Source organism: Gorilla gorilla, chromosome X, assembly GCF_029281585.2.
Source record: "Gorilla gorilla gorilla isolate KB3781 chromosome X, NHGRI_mGorGor1-v2.1_pri, whole genome shotgun sequence".
NCBI lineage: Eukaryota > Metazoa > Chordata > Mammalia > Primates > Hominidae > Gorilla > Gorilla gorilla.
This window is the reverse complement of record NC_073247.2, coordinates 104,004,506-104,022,428: the sequence shown is the minus strand read 5'-3', so window position 1 is coordinate 104,022,428 and position 17,923 is coordinate 104,004,506. Positions and strand designations below refer to the sequence as shown.

Genomic DNA, 17,923 nt, shown 5'->3' with positions numbered 1-17,923 from the left:
TCAAACGTAAAGTTTGGTTTCTTAAGCTAGAATAAGATAATTCATCTTTAAGATTATATATATTTAACTTAGCAACAGCAAAGATAAGATTCTGGTGCCTAATATGGATAGCATTTAAGGCTTACTGAATTTAATATCCAAAACGTCTTCTGTCAGAAATTTAAGGGAAATTGATTTCTTTAAACCTCAAAACATAATAAGAAACTAAGGCGTAAATGCTAGGAAAGAAATGTTAATAAACAACTGGAAAACTTTATTTTTAGTGGTAGTACAGTTTAACTAGTGAAGTCATTTAACAATATGTATGAGATAGTTTATTTGTTTAACAATAGAAACACAAATTTTTCTAGAAGACTGGACTGTTCATATACATTAGGTTGGTGCAAATGTAATTGTGGTTTTTACAATAACTTTTAATGGCAAAAACCACAATTACTTTTGAACCATCCTATACTTGAACAGAACTTAAAATTTTCGCATTGAAGGATGACATTCCAAAACCCAGTTTCTCTGAGATCATCATTTTTCCTATTAATCATGTTTAGTTATATAATTCTTCTCTGTGACCCTATCAAATATCATGATTTATATTCACTAACTTTCTGCTGTCACTGCTAAAATGTGAATTGACACTAAAATTGTTCCTTTTTTTATTGCTAGCATTTATCATAAAATAACTGTATTATCAGAACATTCACAAAGTGACGCTGTCAACAGTATGTTGTTTTGGCATAGTGGGAAAAGAAAGTATTGGGGGAAAATAAAATAAAATGAGACTCGAAATTGTTTCCAGAACTGTGCGATACAAAATGTGAAAACAGCTCAGCTTGACTCTCTTTTAAAGTAGAACCATAACATATGTTATCCTAAGTACTTACAGTTTTAACTCCATGGACTAACTACTGTAGCTTCACACAGTATAAACACAACACTTCAAAATCAATTTTCTTTGAAATTTGCAGTCTTACCTTTCCTGCCACTTTCCCTTCAGATTTCCGCTGATTTAGGATAAAATGGAGGCAAGGGAAGCAAAGGAAAATAAAACAAAAACAAAAATCAGCTCAAATTTGGTTACTGCAAATACATTTTTTTTTTTTGAAAAAAAAGCATGTCAACATTCCCAGTGCAATGGTACACAGCTTTGTTTTTCTGCTGAAACTACTTTCATCTCCTACATTCTTCAGTGGTTTGAGTAAAGGGATATAACAGCATTGTAAATCTTGTGCAAAAATATGAAGAACCACATACAAAATTTCAACTGGCATAAAAAATATATGCTTAGCTCACTTACGCATTAACCAAGAAAAGGCACCCTTCCAATTAGATATTCTGTTATGATGTCACTTATTTTCTATCCATTTTTAAATGAATGGGCCTTTATTTCAAGCATAAACACATTTTTTAATTGAAACGAGAAAAACTAGGCTCATTGAAAATTAATGATTTGGGGGTAAACATAAGAAATGTTTATACAGCATTGGGATATTATTGCTGAATTTTAAATCAATAGTTTCTGTTGTTCATAGGGGCATCTTAAATCAACTCTGTTCAACTAAATCCTTGTTAATATCATCATGGAAGTCATTCTTTTCATTTTATTTAAGACTTTTTTTTCTCCCTCAACCACTTTCAGGAGACAGGTTAAGTTACTTTTTAAGATACCAGAAGCATATAGACCATTCGTCCTTTTGGATTCATTCTCCTTTGTAGAGGATTAAATTACTGAATTAAAAGTGAATCAAATGTCAACATTTCCAGCTGATGATGCTCCCAAAAGTCTGTTCTCCGCAATCTTTATCTTAATTCCCTGTTCTTTTTACAGTTATGCAAAAGTCCCTTACAGAGTCTTCTTGAATACAAAGAATCACAGAAAATTGTCAGGAGAGTAGGCTTGAATCTGAAATAAGGGTAAATACTAAGAGAAATAGAGTCAACATAGTAAGAGGATGCATGCTTTCTCTATTTTTTTTTTTTTATCCAGTGGCTTATTCCCAGACCAAGAAAGTATATTTTTTTCTATCATTTTAACATAACTTGAGTTTACAAAATTGAAATTGAGGTAAGCATTCAGATATAGGAACAAACCTATTATCTAAGAAAATAAAGTATGCTTCTTGTCCATCCACTTCGAGTGTTTATTGTTAGCCCAAGATATTCTTATAATCTCTCTGCATCGATCAAATTCAACCATCAATGGCTCAATGATAGAATTTAATTTTCTGTGAAGGCATAGCCTGAGGATAATGCCTTGAGTAATCTCTTCCAAGAAAGTGTCCTTGGATTTCTCTGTCTTTAAACAATCACTATTTATATCTCTCCCTATTATGAATGATACACATAAATAATAGATAAAAATTTTTAACTTTCCAAAAGAAATAATCTCAAGGACTATAACGTCACCAAAACTTTAACCATATCTAAGAATATAACATTAAAAAATTAATTTTCTGTTTTATAGAACCACAAAGGATCTTTTTTTTTAGTTTCATTAGAAATCACTTTCACAATCACAATAGATTAATGTTAGATGTTTCACCACTTATCACAAAGCAATCCAAAAGCATTAAAATTTTTAGTGAGCAAAGTGAAAATCTAAAAATGTGAAACACATCTATCTTGGTAAATTATTTCATGAATTATTGAAAAGTTAATGACTTAACCAACATTTATGCTAATGAAGAAGTTAGGGTGAGCATTTCCTTTCCTTATCATTTTACTGAAAAAGAACAACTCCAGAATGTATTTATTTCCCTAAATTGTATATTTTCATTAAGAGAATTGTTTATGCTGTGCTACTTTTGCCCTTGTTTGAGAATTTCTATTGAGAAAAGCCTAAAATAGATAATGTGGGAAATACTAAAACGATAGTCTTTACACTTATCCACACCACACAGACACAACACAATCTGTCAAATGAGTAGCTTCTAGTGCATGCCTACTAAACAAGCATTAGAATAAAAAGGAAGTACAGAAATATATTGGCAAGCAGGCAAGTAGCTGGGTAAATTGATGCCCGATTTGATTATAGAAACATTAAAAAAAAATCAATGCTGGAAGGGGAAAAAACATGATGAAAAGCAACTCCTGTTTTAATAGAGATATGGATTTTTATACTCTTATTTATAAACTGGCCCTGAACAGGCAACATAACATTAATAAAATAATTGGCCAAATTAAATTATATATAGTGAGGAGTGGGAGAAAAGTTAATGCATCTGAATGTCTATTGGCTCAGTTTTTGCACAATATACATTAGTCGTGTTGTGTCATATGTTCTTATTTACCTCCTGGTGTGAATAAATTCTAACACTTACCACCAATAGGTGAATACTTCCCTTACTGCATCTAAATTTCTAGATTGACAGAGCTATTGAATGCAACTAATGAAACAGAGGGACAGAATGTAATGTCCAAAATAAGTAATGAGACAGTGGAGGCAGAGCAAGATGGTGAAATAGAAAGTTCCACTGATAGTTGCCCCAACAAGGAAAACAATTTAACAACTGTCTACACAGAAAAAAACACCTTCATGAGAACCAAAAATCAGGTGAGCCCTCATAATACCTAGTTTTAACTATGTATCCCTGAAAGAGGCATTGGAGCGATAGAAAAAAACAGTCCTGAATCGCTGACGCTACCATTCCCCAACCCCAGGCAGAGGAGGCATGATGCAGAGAGCATCTCCGGGTGCTGGGGGAGGGAGAACACAGCAATTGTGAGGCACTGAACTCAGTGCTGTTTTGTTAAAACAGAAAGGAAAACCAGAAAAAACTCAGCCGACGCCCTCCCACAGAGGGAGCATTTAAACCAGCCCTAGCCAGAGGGGAATCACCAATCCTAGTGGTACAAACTTCAGTTCCTGCAAACACCGCCACCTATGGCTACAGCACTCTGTGTCTTCAAGTAAACTTGAAAGGCAGTCTAAGCCATAAGGACTGCAACTCTTAGGTGAGTCCTAGTGCTGAATTAGGCCCAGAGACAGTGGGCTGAGGGGCACACAACCTACCGAGACACAAGCTGGAGAGGATAAAGGAGGGTTGGCATCACTGATCCCCTAACCCCAGGCTGCACAGCTCATGGCTCCAAAGGAGATCACTTCCACTTGAGGAGAGAAGAGGGAAGAATGCGGAGGACTTTGTCTTGCATCTTGGAAACTAGTTCAGACAGAGGAAGACACGGCAAATGTCACAGCTGTGGTGCACCCGTTCCAGGCCCTAACTCCCCAGCAATATTTCTAGACACACCTTGGGAAATAAGAGTATCTGCTGCCTTGAAGGAAAGGACCCGATCCTGGCAGCTTTTATCACCTACTAACTGAAGAGCCCTTGGGCCCTGAATAACCAGCAGTGATACCCAGGTACTACATCAAGGGCCTTGGGTGAGATGCTGACACTTGCTGGCTTCCAGTGAGACTCAGAGCATTACCAGCTGTGACAGATAAAAGGTGATATGGTTTGGATCTGAGTCCTCACCAAAATCTCATGATGAATTGTAATCCCCATTGTTGGAGGTGGGGCCTGATGGGAAGTGATTGGATCATGGAAATGGTGTTCTTGTGAATGGTTTAGCACCATCCCCTCAGTGCAGTTCTCATGATAGTGAGTGAGTTATCGTGAGATCTGGTTCTTTTAAAACTGTGTAGCAACTTCCCCTCTCTCTTGGTTCTTCTCCAACTATGTGAAGTGCTGCTACCCCTTTGCCTTCCACCATGATTGTAAGTTTCCTGAGGCTTCCTGAGAAGCAGTAGCCACTAAGCTTCCTATACAGCTTTCATAACTGTGAGCCAGTTAAACCTTTTTTCTTTATAAATTACCCGGTCTCCGATATTTATTTATAGCAATGCAAGAATGGACTCATGCAGAAAATTGGTACAAGGAGTGGGGCATTGTTACAAAGATACCTGAAAATGTTGAAGCAGCTTTGGAATTTGGTAACAGGCAGAGGTTGGAAGACTGTGGAGGGCTCAGCAGAAGAAAGGAAGATGAGGGAAAATTTGGAAATTCCTAGAGACTTGTTAAATTGTTGTGACCAAATTACTGATGGTGATATGGACACAGATAGCCAAGCTGATGAAGCCTCAGAGATGAGGAGCTTATTGGGATCTGGAGCAAAGGTTACCTTTATTATGCACTAGCAAAGAACCTGGCAGCATTGTGCCTGTGCCCTAATGATCTGTGGAACTTTGAATTTGAGAGTGATGATTTAGGGTATTTGGGGAAAGAGATTTCTAAGCAGCAAAGCATTCAAGATGTTGCCTTGCTGCTTCTAACAGCCTATGCTCTTACATGTGAGCAAAGAAATGACATAAAACTGAAACTTATATTTTAAAAGGAAGCAGAGCATAAAATTTTGAAAAATTTGCAGCCTGGCCACGTGGAAGAAGAGAAAAAAAAAAGTCTCCATTTTCAGGGGAGGAATTTAAGCTGGTGGTAGAAATTTGCATAACTAGGCCGGGTGCAGTGGCTCACGCCTGTAATCCCAGCACTTTGGGAGGCCGAGGCAGGTGGATCACCAGGTCAGGAGATTGAGACCATCCTGGCTAACACAGTGAAACCCCGTCTCCACTAAAAATACAAAACATTCTCTGGGCATGGTGGCGGGCGCCTGTAGTCCCAGCTACTCCAGAGGCTGAGGCAGGAGAATGGCGTGAGCCCAGGAGGTGGAGCATGCAGCGAGCTGAGATCGAGCCACTGCACTCCAGCCTGGGCGACGGAGCAAGACTCCGTCTCAAAAAAAAAAAAAAAGAAATTTGCATAACTAAAAGGAAGCCAAGTGCTGATAGTCAAGACAATGAGGAAATCATCTCAAGGGCATTTCAGACACCTTCACGGTAGCTCCTCCCATTACAGGCCCAGAGGCCTAGGAGAACAGAATGGTTTAGTGGGCTGTGCTGAGGACCCTGCTGCACTGCACAGCCTCAGGAGACTGCTCCCTGAATCCCAGTCTCTCCTGTTCCAGACATAGCTAAATGGGGCTCAGGATGCTGCTTCAGAGAGTCCAAGACATAAACCTTCATGGTTTCCACATGGAGGTAAGCCTGCAGGTACACTGAGTGCAAAAGTTGAGACTTGAGAGCCACTACCTAGAATTTTAGAGGGCATATGGAAAAGCCTGGATTTCCAGGAAGAAGCCTGCTCCAGGGGTGGAGCCCTCATGGAGAACCTCTATACACAGTCCCCTCTGGGACACTGCTTAGTGGAACTGTAAGAAGAAAGCCATGATCCTCCACACTCCACAATGATAGATCCACCAACAGCTTGTACCCTGTACCTGGAAAAGCCACAAGCACTCAATACCAGTCCATGAGAGCAGCCTCAGGGGCTGAACCCTGCAAAGCCACAGGGGCAGATCCGCCCAAGGCTTTGGGAGCCCACCGTTTGCACCAGTATTTCCTGGGTGTGAGATATGGAGCCAAAGGAGGTTATTTTGGAGCTTTAAAATTTAATAACTGCTCTGCTGTATTTGGGACTTGCATGCGGTCTGTAGCCCCTTTCTTTTGGCCAATTTCTTCCTTTTTGAATGAGAGTATTTATCCAATGTCTGTAAGACCATTGTATCTTGGAAGTAACTAACTTGTTTTTTATTTTACAGGGTCATAGACAGAAGGGACTAGCCTAGTCTCAGATGAGACTTTGGACTTTGGATTTTTGAGTTAATGCTGGAATGAATTAAGACACTGGGGGACTGTTGGGAAGCATGATTTTATTTTGAAATGTGAGAAAGACATGAGATTTGGGGGAGGCCAGGGGCAGAATGATATGGTCTCGATCAGTGCCCCCACTCAAATCTCATATCTAAATGTAATCCCCAATGTTGGATGTGGGGGCTGATGGGAGATGACTGGATCATGGGGGTGGAGTTCTCATGAATGATTTAGCACCATCCTCTTGGTGCTACTCTCATGATAGTGAGTTATCAGGAGATATGGTTGTTATAAAAGTCTGTAGCAGCTCCTTTTTCCCTTGCTCCTTTTCTGGCCATGTGAAGTGCTGCTCCCCCTTTGCCTTCCACCATGATTGTAGGTTTCCTAAGGCCTCCCTAGAAGCAGAAGCTGCTATGCTTTCTGTACAATTGGCAGAACCATGAGCCAATTTAACTTCTTTCCTTATAAATTACCCAGTCTCAGAAATTTCTTTATAGCATTGCAAGAATGGACTAATACACATGCTGAAATTCCTTTTGCTTGAAAAAAGCAGAGGGAAATGGGAAAAAAAAGGAATGAGATCATGTCCTTTTCAGGGACATGGATGGAGCTGGAAGCCATTATCCTCAGCAAAGTAATGCAGAAGCAGAAAACCAAATACCACATGTTCTCACTTATAAGTGGGAGCTGAATGATGAGAACACATAAACACAGGGTGGAACAACACATATGGGGGTCTGTCAAAGAGTTGGGGGTGGGAGGAGGAAGAGTATCAAGAAGAATAGCTAATGGATGCTGAACTTACTATTTAGGTAATGAGATGATCTGTGCAGCAAACCACCATGGCACACATTTACCCATGGAACAAACCTGCATATCCTGGACATGCACCCTTGAGCTTAAAATAAAAGTTTGGGAAAAAAAGGAAAGAAAGATCATTCATTATCACCAAGTGGGATTTATTCCAGGGATGCAAGGATGGTTCAATGTACGCAAACCAATCAATGTGATACATTGTATCAACAGAATGATAGACAAAAACCATATGATCATTTCAATTGATGCTGAAAAAACAGATGATAAAATTCAACATCATTGCATGATAAAAACCCTTTAACTGGGTATAGTAGGAACATACCTCAACATAATAAAGGCCATATACGACAGACTCACATACTTAATGAGAAAAAAACTGAAAGCCTTTTCTCTAAGATCTGGAACACAACAAGGATGCCAATTTTCACCACTGTTATTCAACATAGTACTGAAAGTCCTAGCTAGAGCAATCAGACAAGAGAAAGAAATAAAGGGGAACCAAATTGGAGGGGAAATAGTCAAATTAACCTTGTTTGCAGATCATATGATCTTATATATGGAAAACCTAGACTCCACGAGAAAATTATTGAACTGATAAATAAATTCAGTAAAGTTGCAGGATTCAAAATGAACATACAAAAATCAGTAGCATTTCTATATGCCAACAGAGAACAATCTGAGAAAGAGATAAAAAAAGTAATCTCATTTACAATAGCCACACATAAAAACAAAAATCCAGAAATTAACTTCACTGAAGAAGTGAAAGATCTCCATAATGAAAGCTATAAAACACTACTGAAAGAAATTGAAGAGGACACCAAAAATTAGAAAAATATTCCATGTTCATGGATTGGAAAAAACAATATTGTTAAAATATCTATACTATTCACAGCAGTCTACAGATTCAATGTGATCCCTATCAAAATATCAATGACATTCTTCACAGAAAGAGAAAAAACAATTCTAAAATTTATATGGAACCACAAAAGACCCAGAATAGCCAAAGCCATCCAAAGCTAAAAGAACAATAGTGGAGGAATTATATTACCTGACTTCAATTTATACTACTGAGCTGTAGTGACCCAAACAGCATGATACTGGCATAAAAACAGACACATAAGCCAATGGAACAGAATGGAGAACCCAGAAACAAATCCGCACACCTACAGTGAACTCATTTTTGACAAAGTTGGCAAGGACAAATACTGGGGAAAAAACAGTCTCTTCAATAAATGGTGCTGGGAAAGCTACATATCCATATGTAGAAGAGTGAGGTCAAGGAAAGATCTATTACCCAAGAGTATTGCTTTTGTGCAGTCTCTCTGCAAAATACTCCTTCTTTATCCTGTCTCCAGGTTTACAACTTTTTTTTTTCTTTTCTTACCTGTGTAAAGTACAGCTGCTATCTTCATTCTGGTTTCAAGTACATCTTTCTTGTGTATTCCTGCTGGTTACAGAGTGTGTATACTTGTGAACACAAGCATTAGGGACTTTTGACCACTAAGATTAAGGTCAGAGTAAAGGAAGTTAGACGGGAATGGGAAGTCAGGGAATCCATGTCTCTAAATGAAGGTAACCGAAAGTGGAAGAAACCTTCTGGAGGATAAAGACACTAGAGTTTATCCTAAGTCACTACTCTGTCTACTGAGTAGAAATAGAGTAGAAAAGAACATGTTCCAGAAACAATGTATTTACTGAGCACAGATTTCTTTTAAAAGTTGACTAAAATCTCATCCAATTTAAAAAAAAATCATTCCTAAATATTTATTCACTGAATCTGATGCAATATCAACTTGAGATGTCCAATAAAGGTCAAGATTTAACTAAAAACACTTATCAAAATGATGTTGTTGGCAGTGTTGTGCAGGACTGGAAGTGTTATGGTACATTTTCTAAATGTCATGGTCAAAATGAAAATATTTATCACTGTGAGCACGTAGAAAATCCTCAATACATATTTGTCTAATGAATGGATGAAACTAGAGAAGAAAGCTTTTCATATGCATGTGCGCACACATGCGTGTGTGTGTATGTGTGTAACATGACAAACTAGAAGCTTGTGAAGTCAGGTTGCTAATGCAGGTATTCCATGCGGAATACCTTCTTCCAATCTGTACTTGAAAATTAAATACATAGGTCTTATGACTGAGGAAAAATATTACAACTTTAAGCCAACTTAATTTTTACTTCTTTTAAATAAATATAACTACCACGACCCAGTTTACTTTGTTTTGGTAGACATTCTATTTCAGAACTCTATTCAGTTATCAACTTAGAGTGCTGGTGGTTTTAAAGAAAAGACACTGGTAAATGTAATAATAATAACAATAATCTTAAATTTTATTCTCAACATTTGCTTATTGACTATTTTCTTTCTAAAATGTAAATGACCTCTTTAAAAGAACAAATTTATCAGAATGCACCTAGGTATTTCTATTGTCTTATTATTTTTTGGCTAAATTTGAGGCTAGCATAAAAATTGTGTAGCATCTTTATAACAATAAAGATAACATGACATTCAAAATCAGAAGATTCAATTTTTAGTCCTGGTTCCACACACAAGTAGCTGTATGATCTTATTAAAACAAACTTTAGGAGGCACTAAATCCATGGCATTAACTACCCTTATTGATGATAATGATGATAATAATGATGGTGACATTTACAGGAGCATTGATACTACAGTCGTCACTGCCATTGCCATCATCACCTTGTATTTATAGATTATTAGGCATTTAAGTAAATGCTTTACAAGTAACATCTCATTTAATTCTTACATTGACCCTACGATGTGGGCAAAATATTATTCTCATTTTACAAATAGGAAAAAGATGGATCAAAGAGGTTAAGAAACTTACCTAGTTGCTCTACTTACAAGGGACAGAGCTGAGGTTTAAAACCAAATTTGCTCAATTCTAAAGTTTATATTCTTAAAAATTTAAGAATTTAAGCTCCATAGCAGGAGGAATTTTTTTTTTTCATTTTGGATTTTGGAATGCTGCTATATCCTCAATCCCTATAAAAGTACCTGGCACAAAGTATACCTGCAATAAATATTTATAGGCTTAATAAAAGAATAAGCTAAACTCCTTTATTCTTTAATTATATAATTATACATAATTGGAGCCAGTGTATAATAATTAATTATGAATCTTGGTTACAAGCATAAATTCTGGAACCGTATTATCGAGGTTCAACTCCTAGCTCTACCGCTTTACCGGTGTTACCCTTTTGCATTAGTTCTATAATGTGTACAATAGAGAAATAAGGGTTCCTGCTTCAGAATATTCGTAAAGTGCATTAAATAAATTAATTAACTCAAACAGTAACTGCCATTTGTAAGAGTTATATATATGCTAGCTACTATTAATGGTAATTTACTTTAACACCTTTACTGATATACAATTCACATACCGTACAATTCACCTACTTAAAGTGTCAATTCAGAGGTTTTTTTACTATATTCACAGATATCTGTAACAATCACCATGGTCAATTTTTGGAACATTCTCATCACCTCAAAAAGAAACACTATATCCTTGATCTATCACCTCTTATATTCCCATTTCTCAACCCCCAAATTTAGACAATTACTATTTCCATCTCTATAAATTTTCCTGTTCTGCACATATGAATGGAGTCCTATAATAGTTAGTCTTTTGTGACTAGATTTTTTCACTTAGCATAATAGCTTCAAGATTTATCCATATTGTAGCATGTTTCAGTAATTCATTCCTTTTTTATGGCCAAATATTATTCATATATATATTTTATATATTTTTATACATATATATTTTATATATATATATACACACACACATTATTTTGTTTAAACATTCATCAGTTGATGGACATTTGAGTTGTTTGCACATTGAGCCATTATGAATAATGCTGCTATAAATTAAAAATATTCATCTCAAGTTTCTGAATGGACATATCTTTTCATTTCTTTTGTTTATGTACCTTGGAGTGGAATTGCTCAGTCATATGATAACTCTGTGTTTAACTGTTTGAGTGACTGCCAGACTGTTTTCCAAAGCAACTGTACTATTTCATATTCCCTCCAATGATGTATGAGTTTTCCAATTTCTCTATATCCTCACCAAAAAGGTAATTTATTTTTAACTCATTAACTTTATAGTTCAAAACTAACTATTCCTATCCAAATATTTTTAAAGACTATAGGCAGGTATCCAAAATTGGTTTAATTATATTAATACAATTATGTAGCATAACTATTCTACTATATGAAGTGACACTTGTCAAAAAAGTGCCAAACTCATCCTTTCAAAGGGTTGAAAAATTACTCATTGCCTAATATGAATTTACCCATCATTTCAAATACATATTTTAAATAAGGAAATTCCCTCTGTTAAAGCGAATGACAATTTTTAAAAGATTATCAAATTATTATGTATTAAAATCCCAACAACTGTATATCACTGTTAAAGTCTGAAAAAAAGACAATTGGAAGAAGAGACACAATATCATGGGACAATGATATTGCAGTTACTGGACAAGGACTAAGGAAATTAGGAGTATTTGATTGAGTCTACTTGAAATGATTTTTTATGAATCCTGCATCTTGGAATTGGAACATGCAGATTATATAAAGTACTATAATGAAAGCCAAATTAAAGGGGATAAAAACTAATGCTATTCTCAAAATGGATCCTAGGGTCCATCTAACAAAGCTTAACAGGGACAAAATATTCTCAAAACAATGTAGAAGCAGAATATTATGGCTACTGCCAAATTCCCAGCTTCTTAGCAGGAGACACAGTTGAATTAGAGTACAATTGCACCTTATTCTCACATAATTGTTTTGGCTTATTCAAAACCCTAGTCTTGCCCTGAAACATTCTTTACTATGTTAGTAACAAAAGCAATGTGACAGGCACATCTGCTTTCTGAAAAGATTGCATGTCAGTTGAAACAATGTTTTATTTTTAATAGTTTGAATTTTGCATAAAGATACCTTTATTTGCTGCTAAAGATCTATGCAAATGGCTCCAACATCACTTTAAATTACAGATCATCTTAACGTGTCACTCTTGTGGCATGTGAAAATCTGACTGAGAATGTATATTGTGTCTATTAACGCTTGTAGATGTTTGCACAATGAACATAAAACCAATACAGTGATTACGAGAATAAACAACAGAATACAAATGATCTTTCTTATTTACTAGAAGGAAAGCATTTTTTAAAAATGTAATAGCTTCAATACTGTTTAATTCTGTGAATATCTGGTTTTCATATTAGATAATAGTATGACAAACTATATATATACATACATATATATGTATGTATATATATGTGATGAGAAAAAAAAGATTAAAAGCTTGCCTTTATATCAAACTCCAGGACAGATAAAAGGGTATTTAAAAGGAGAATTACTGGCCGGGCACAGTGGCTCACGCCTGTAATCCCAGCACATTGGGAGGCCGAGGCTGGTGGATCACCTAAGGTGAGGAATTTGAGACGAGCCTGGCCAATGTGGTGAAACCCTGTCTCTACTAAAACTACAAAAATTTAGCCGGGCATGGTGATGGGCGCCTGCAATCCCAGCTACTCAGGAGGCAGAGGCAGAGAATTGCTTGAACCCAGGAGATGGAATTGCTTGAACCCAGGAGGCGGAGCCAAGATCGCACCACTGCACTCCAGCCTGGGCGACAGAGTGAGACTCTGTCTCAAATAAATAAAATAAAATAAAATTACTAAAACTTATTCCTTCAATCTATGTTTGATAGCACAGTAGAGTAACTATAGTTAACAATAATTTATTGAACATTTCAAAATATCTAGAAGATTTGGAATGTTCCCAACAAAAAGAAATGACAACTGCTTGAGGTGATGGATATCCTAACTACCCTAATTTGATGATTACACATTGCATGCATGTATCAAAATATCACATGTACCCCATAAGTATGTACACTTATTATTTGTCCATATTAAAGAAAAAAATAAAATAATATTACTATTTCATTAGTATGGGTCTTAAGTGAAAGTAAAATGCTATTATAGTAATTTTAATTAAAGGCTAGTTATATATATAACTAACTTTCTGATACTGACTTGAACTTAGAATGTGGCTGCATTCCTTTTGATTTATCCCTAAGGATTTAGTTTCAAGGTAATATTTCCTAGCTTATAACAGATTGAGAAGTTATTATAATTGCTTGATACCTGGTTCCATCTCTTGTTTATTTCCTAGGTGGGAAAAATATTGTCTTCTGGGATTATCATATAGTTTCCGAGTTCTTAGTTGATGCTACTCTATTCTCTCTGTTTCAAACTCCTCTAGCAATTCCATGCTGAACTTCCACTTTCAGTGCATTTTCTGTGAAATTTTCAACTTTATTTCAAATCACCTAAGAAAAGTGAAGTTCAAGACAAAGCCACTCATTTTTTTCCAGTTGAATTCATTATTTTTATGTTTGTCAGGTTTCACTAAATTGTTGTCAGGTTTCACTAAACCTGTCTCAATACTATCAACTCAAATAACGCACAATAGCTACAGAGGGTGAAATAACACCCTCCAAAAACTCATGTCCACTCACAACTCAAAGTGTGGCCTTATTTGGAAATAAGGTCTTTGCAGATGTAATTAGCTAAGACTCTAGAGATAAAAATCATCCTGGATTTAGGAATCCCTAGATCCAACGACTGATGTCCTTATAAGAAAAAGACACACAACAACACATGAAGAGAAGGCCATGTGAAGATGGAGGCAGAGATTGGAGTGGTGCAATTAGTAGCCAAGGACAGCCAGTGCAACCAGAAGCTGGAAAAGATACGGAAGAATTCTTACCTAGAGCTTTCAGAGGGAGCACGGCTCTGAGAACACCTGATTTCAGACTTCTAGACTGCAGAACTATGAGAGAATAATTTTCTATTGTTTTAAGCCACCAAACTTTGTGGCAATGTGTTATGGCAGTCCTAGAAAACAATACAAATAACCAAAGAGACATGCTTCCACCTCAGGAAAAGAGGAAGCTAGTCAGAAAATGGGTTGTTCCATCAGTTAACTAATTTATTTTTTTTAAATGCCTGGAAAGACTGTTGACCACAAATATGGAAGTTTCTGGAGAGTTGAGATGAATAAGTAAGCATGACACATGGAAGAAGTATCAGGCTTTAAATAGCCAAATACAGGTTACAGTCCCAGTAAATACAGTTACTCTTCATTAGTAAAGCATTTTGCAATAGCCTATTTGGCACTATGTGCAAGCTTTCTAAGTCGTAGAAAATGAATGCGATAAGGCTTCTGTCCTAGAGGAACTCAGAGTTTAATCGACTCATAGTTTAGAAGCTGAAATAGATAATTACTAGATACGTGTTATCATGGGCAGATAAATAAAGTGCTGGCAATACTCTAAGGGATCAAAGAGCTGTGTGACACTGAGCAAGTCCTTGAATCTCAAATTATTAATCTGTAAAACTGGAATAACAACAACATACACCTTCTATCTTTAGAAGTCATTTTGAAGGTCATATAAAATCCTCTTTCTCTCCATACCTCCTTTCTTTCTTCTTATACTTCAACTATTTTTGGCATCTACTATTTTTAAGTGTTCTCTGAACCAGACATTCTGTTAGGTATTTAATATATACTATCTGAATTTATTTTTAAATATTTTATCATAGTAAATATCCTACTTTTACATTTTTAAAAATGAGAAACAGAGATTTCTACTATTTGCCAAAATCACATCGACTGTAAGTAAGTATGTAAAACTCTTTTCAGGTCGGGCACGGTGGCTTACACCTATAATCCCGGCACTTTGGGAGGCTGAGGCGGGTGGATCACCTGAGGTCAGGAGTTCAAGGCCACCTGGCCAACATGGCGAAACCCCATCTCTACTAAAAATACAAAAATTAGCCAGGCATGGTTCCGGGCACTGTAATCCCAGCTACTCGGGATACTGAGGCAGGAGAATCGTTTGAACCCGGGAGGTGGAGGTGGCAGCAGGCCGAGATTGTGCCACTGCACTCCAGCCTGGGCGATAGAGTGAGACTCTGTCTCAAAACAACAACAACAACAAAAAAGTAAAAAACTTTTCACCACAACTTGTTGCTATATAACTTAGATATAAATATGTACAAAATAAATATTATACTACTGGGAGTTCATGTCCAATATGCCCCATTACCTATGAATAAGTGAGTTAGATGATGAAAACGATGGAAAATATGCATGAATAATTATGAGTAGATGAATATTATTTAATCTCTATAGTACTTTGTTTCCTAATTAAATGTTTATCTATGCTACTGGAAGAACATTCCAATATGTTTCTACAGTATAGGCATTTGAATTAATTTTAGTGTTATGCAATTACATTTGTATTTACCTCATGAAGTTCTCTAATTCCCCCCGAAAATTTACAATTAGATTTATACTATCTATTAGGATATTCAGTATTTTTAAATATGCAAGTAACATGGCCAGCCCCTAACATGGATCGTTTAATCAGTTTGAGTATTAATCCATTTATTTTTATAATGTAGTTAAACTATTAAATTGTACAATTGACAAATATTTCAATTCAACCATTTTAGGTTTCTACTCACTTTTCCCATGGTTAATTAAGGTGCATCATATGTAAGGAGAACATCCTTTGTGTGGACAAAAGGCCAAGGTTTAACAATCTATCCTCCCTTCATGTAGGAAGGACTGCCCGATGTGTCAAAGCTGGGAAATCTACAGCTTAGGATAAATTTTTGTCTCCTATACCATTTCTAACCCACTCATTCATTCGCCAGGCTAGTTGCTCATTCATTTATTCATTCACCAGGCTAGCTTTTAAGTATACAGAGATTGCCAGAATAGACATACTCATCTTTGTCCTCACAGAGATTAGAGTCTCCTTAAGGGAACAGAGACAAGAGTATAGTGATGTCAAAATAGTCTGGCAACTTTTTCTTCATTAATAGAGGTATCATTGTATAATTTTGTCTCTCAGAATAATTTATAAATATTTAGTTACAGCTTTAGCAGAGATATACAATAAGCATTACTTCAGGGGCAACTTAATATTTACCACAGCTCAACTCCAATATCTATCATGCTGCCAGATTTCCATAATACAGAAATAAAAGCACTCCTCCTGAGTGATCCACGAAGTCTTGAATTATCAAAGGCTTACATTAAAACTGCATAAGATAGGGTCTGAGCTTTATTTAAAAAGGTATTTCATTTCCCTAGAGGCTCATCCGCCTCAGGCGTCTTCCCAGTGTTTAGCTCTTAAAGTATCTAAAATATTTTAAACTTGTACATATGTACTCTTTGTGAATCTATCATATAGATCTCCTTTTTTCCAAGTTTATCATATTGTGCAGTTCTTATTTTCAGTTTCCAATTCAACATAAAACACTGGATGGTTCCATTGATCTTTCTGGCTGAGTTTATTCGCACCAGAGCTCTGTATTCAGGACATTTTTATTTTTACTATTAATTGTTTATCATTGGTACTTTTGGAAGAATGATAGAGTTGTATTTCTTTGGGAATGCTAATTATGGAATTTCCTCAATCAACAAATATTATTGAGCATCTACTATGTGACAGGCATAGCACTTTAGATCGCAGGCTCTGGGAGCAGACTGCCTCTCTCAAAATCCAATTCTACCACTTAACTCTATGACCGTGGGAAAGTTACTTAATTACTCCAACTACTGTGTTCTTAAGTCTATTAATCTGTAAAACACCAATGACAATAGTGAGTATAAGAAACGGTGGCTGTGAGGGCTAATTGAGTTAACACAGTAAAGCACTAACACATAGTCCTGTAGTAAGCACTTAACAAATTCTGGTTATTATTTTGATGACGATCATTATTTTAATTATGCACTGTGTGAAACCTTGAGAATACTATGATTCAAAAAGAAACAATCTTACAATCTACTGACCAAGTCAGCTACTAAAAATTACTTAAGGAAGATCAATAAATTGCTGATATGTATAAAAGTGCTTTGAATGACAGTAAAAGACTGTGAGTGGGAAAACTTTTGCTTTAGGGTCCCAAGTGAATCATTAGCTTGTGAAAATTACAGAAAATTGTATAATACTGATCTAGTTTGCCTAAAGCATAGAAAATATGTTTTAAAAAATAAAACATTTTATTCAGCTAGTGATTACGGTCCAAAAGTAAAAAAGCTAGGTTCATTAAAGGCTTTAAACATGTATAAATCTCCAGAGCCACAAAACTTAATGCATGCCCCTTAATGTTAAATCAGTAGTGAAACAGAGGTTTCTATCTTAGGCTCATGGGATCAGACTCTTGGCCCAGATTATGAGCTCTTTATCATATTCATTCTAATTGTGGCTCATCTTGAAATGATTAGATCTATTGTTAGAAAGTGGCCTTGTCAGCACTAAGGATGCAGTGATTAATAGATAATTCAGAATAATTTCTTTGGATATATGTCTAAACTCTCAATCGAACTGCAGACCCAAA

At 36.0% G+C, this 17,923-nt stretch overlaps 1 protein-coding gene across 1 annotated transcript in view; it reads right to left on the bottom strand.

Annotated features, from left to right (window-relative positions):
* PCDH11X (protocadherin 11 X-linked) overlaps positions 1 to 17,923 on the bottom strand; it is an 840,422-nt gene that overhangs the window by 357,777 nt on the left and 464,722 nt on the right. The window contains exon 9 of the mRNA XM_063703283.1: positions 969 to 998. Within this exon, the coding sequence (XP_063559353.1) occupies positions 969 to 998 (30 nt within the window). The remainder of the gene's footprint in view (positions 1 to 968; positions 999 to 17,923) is intronic.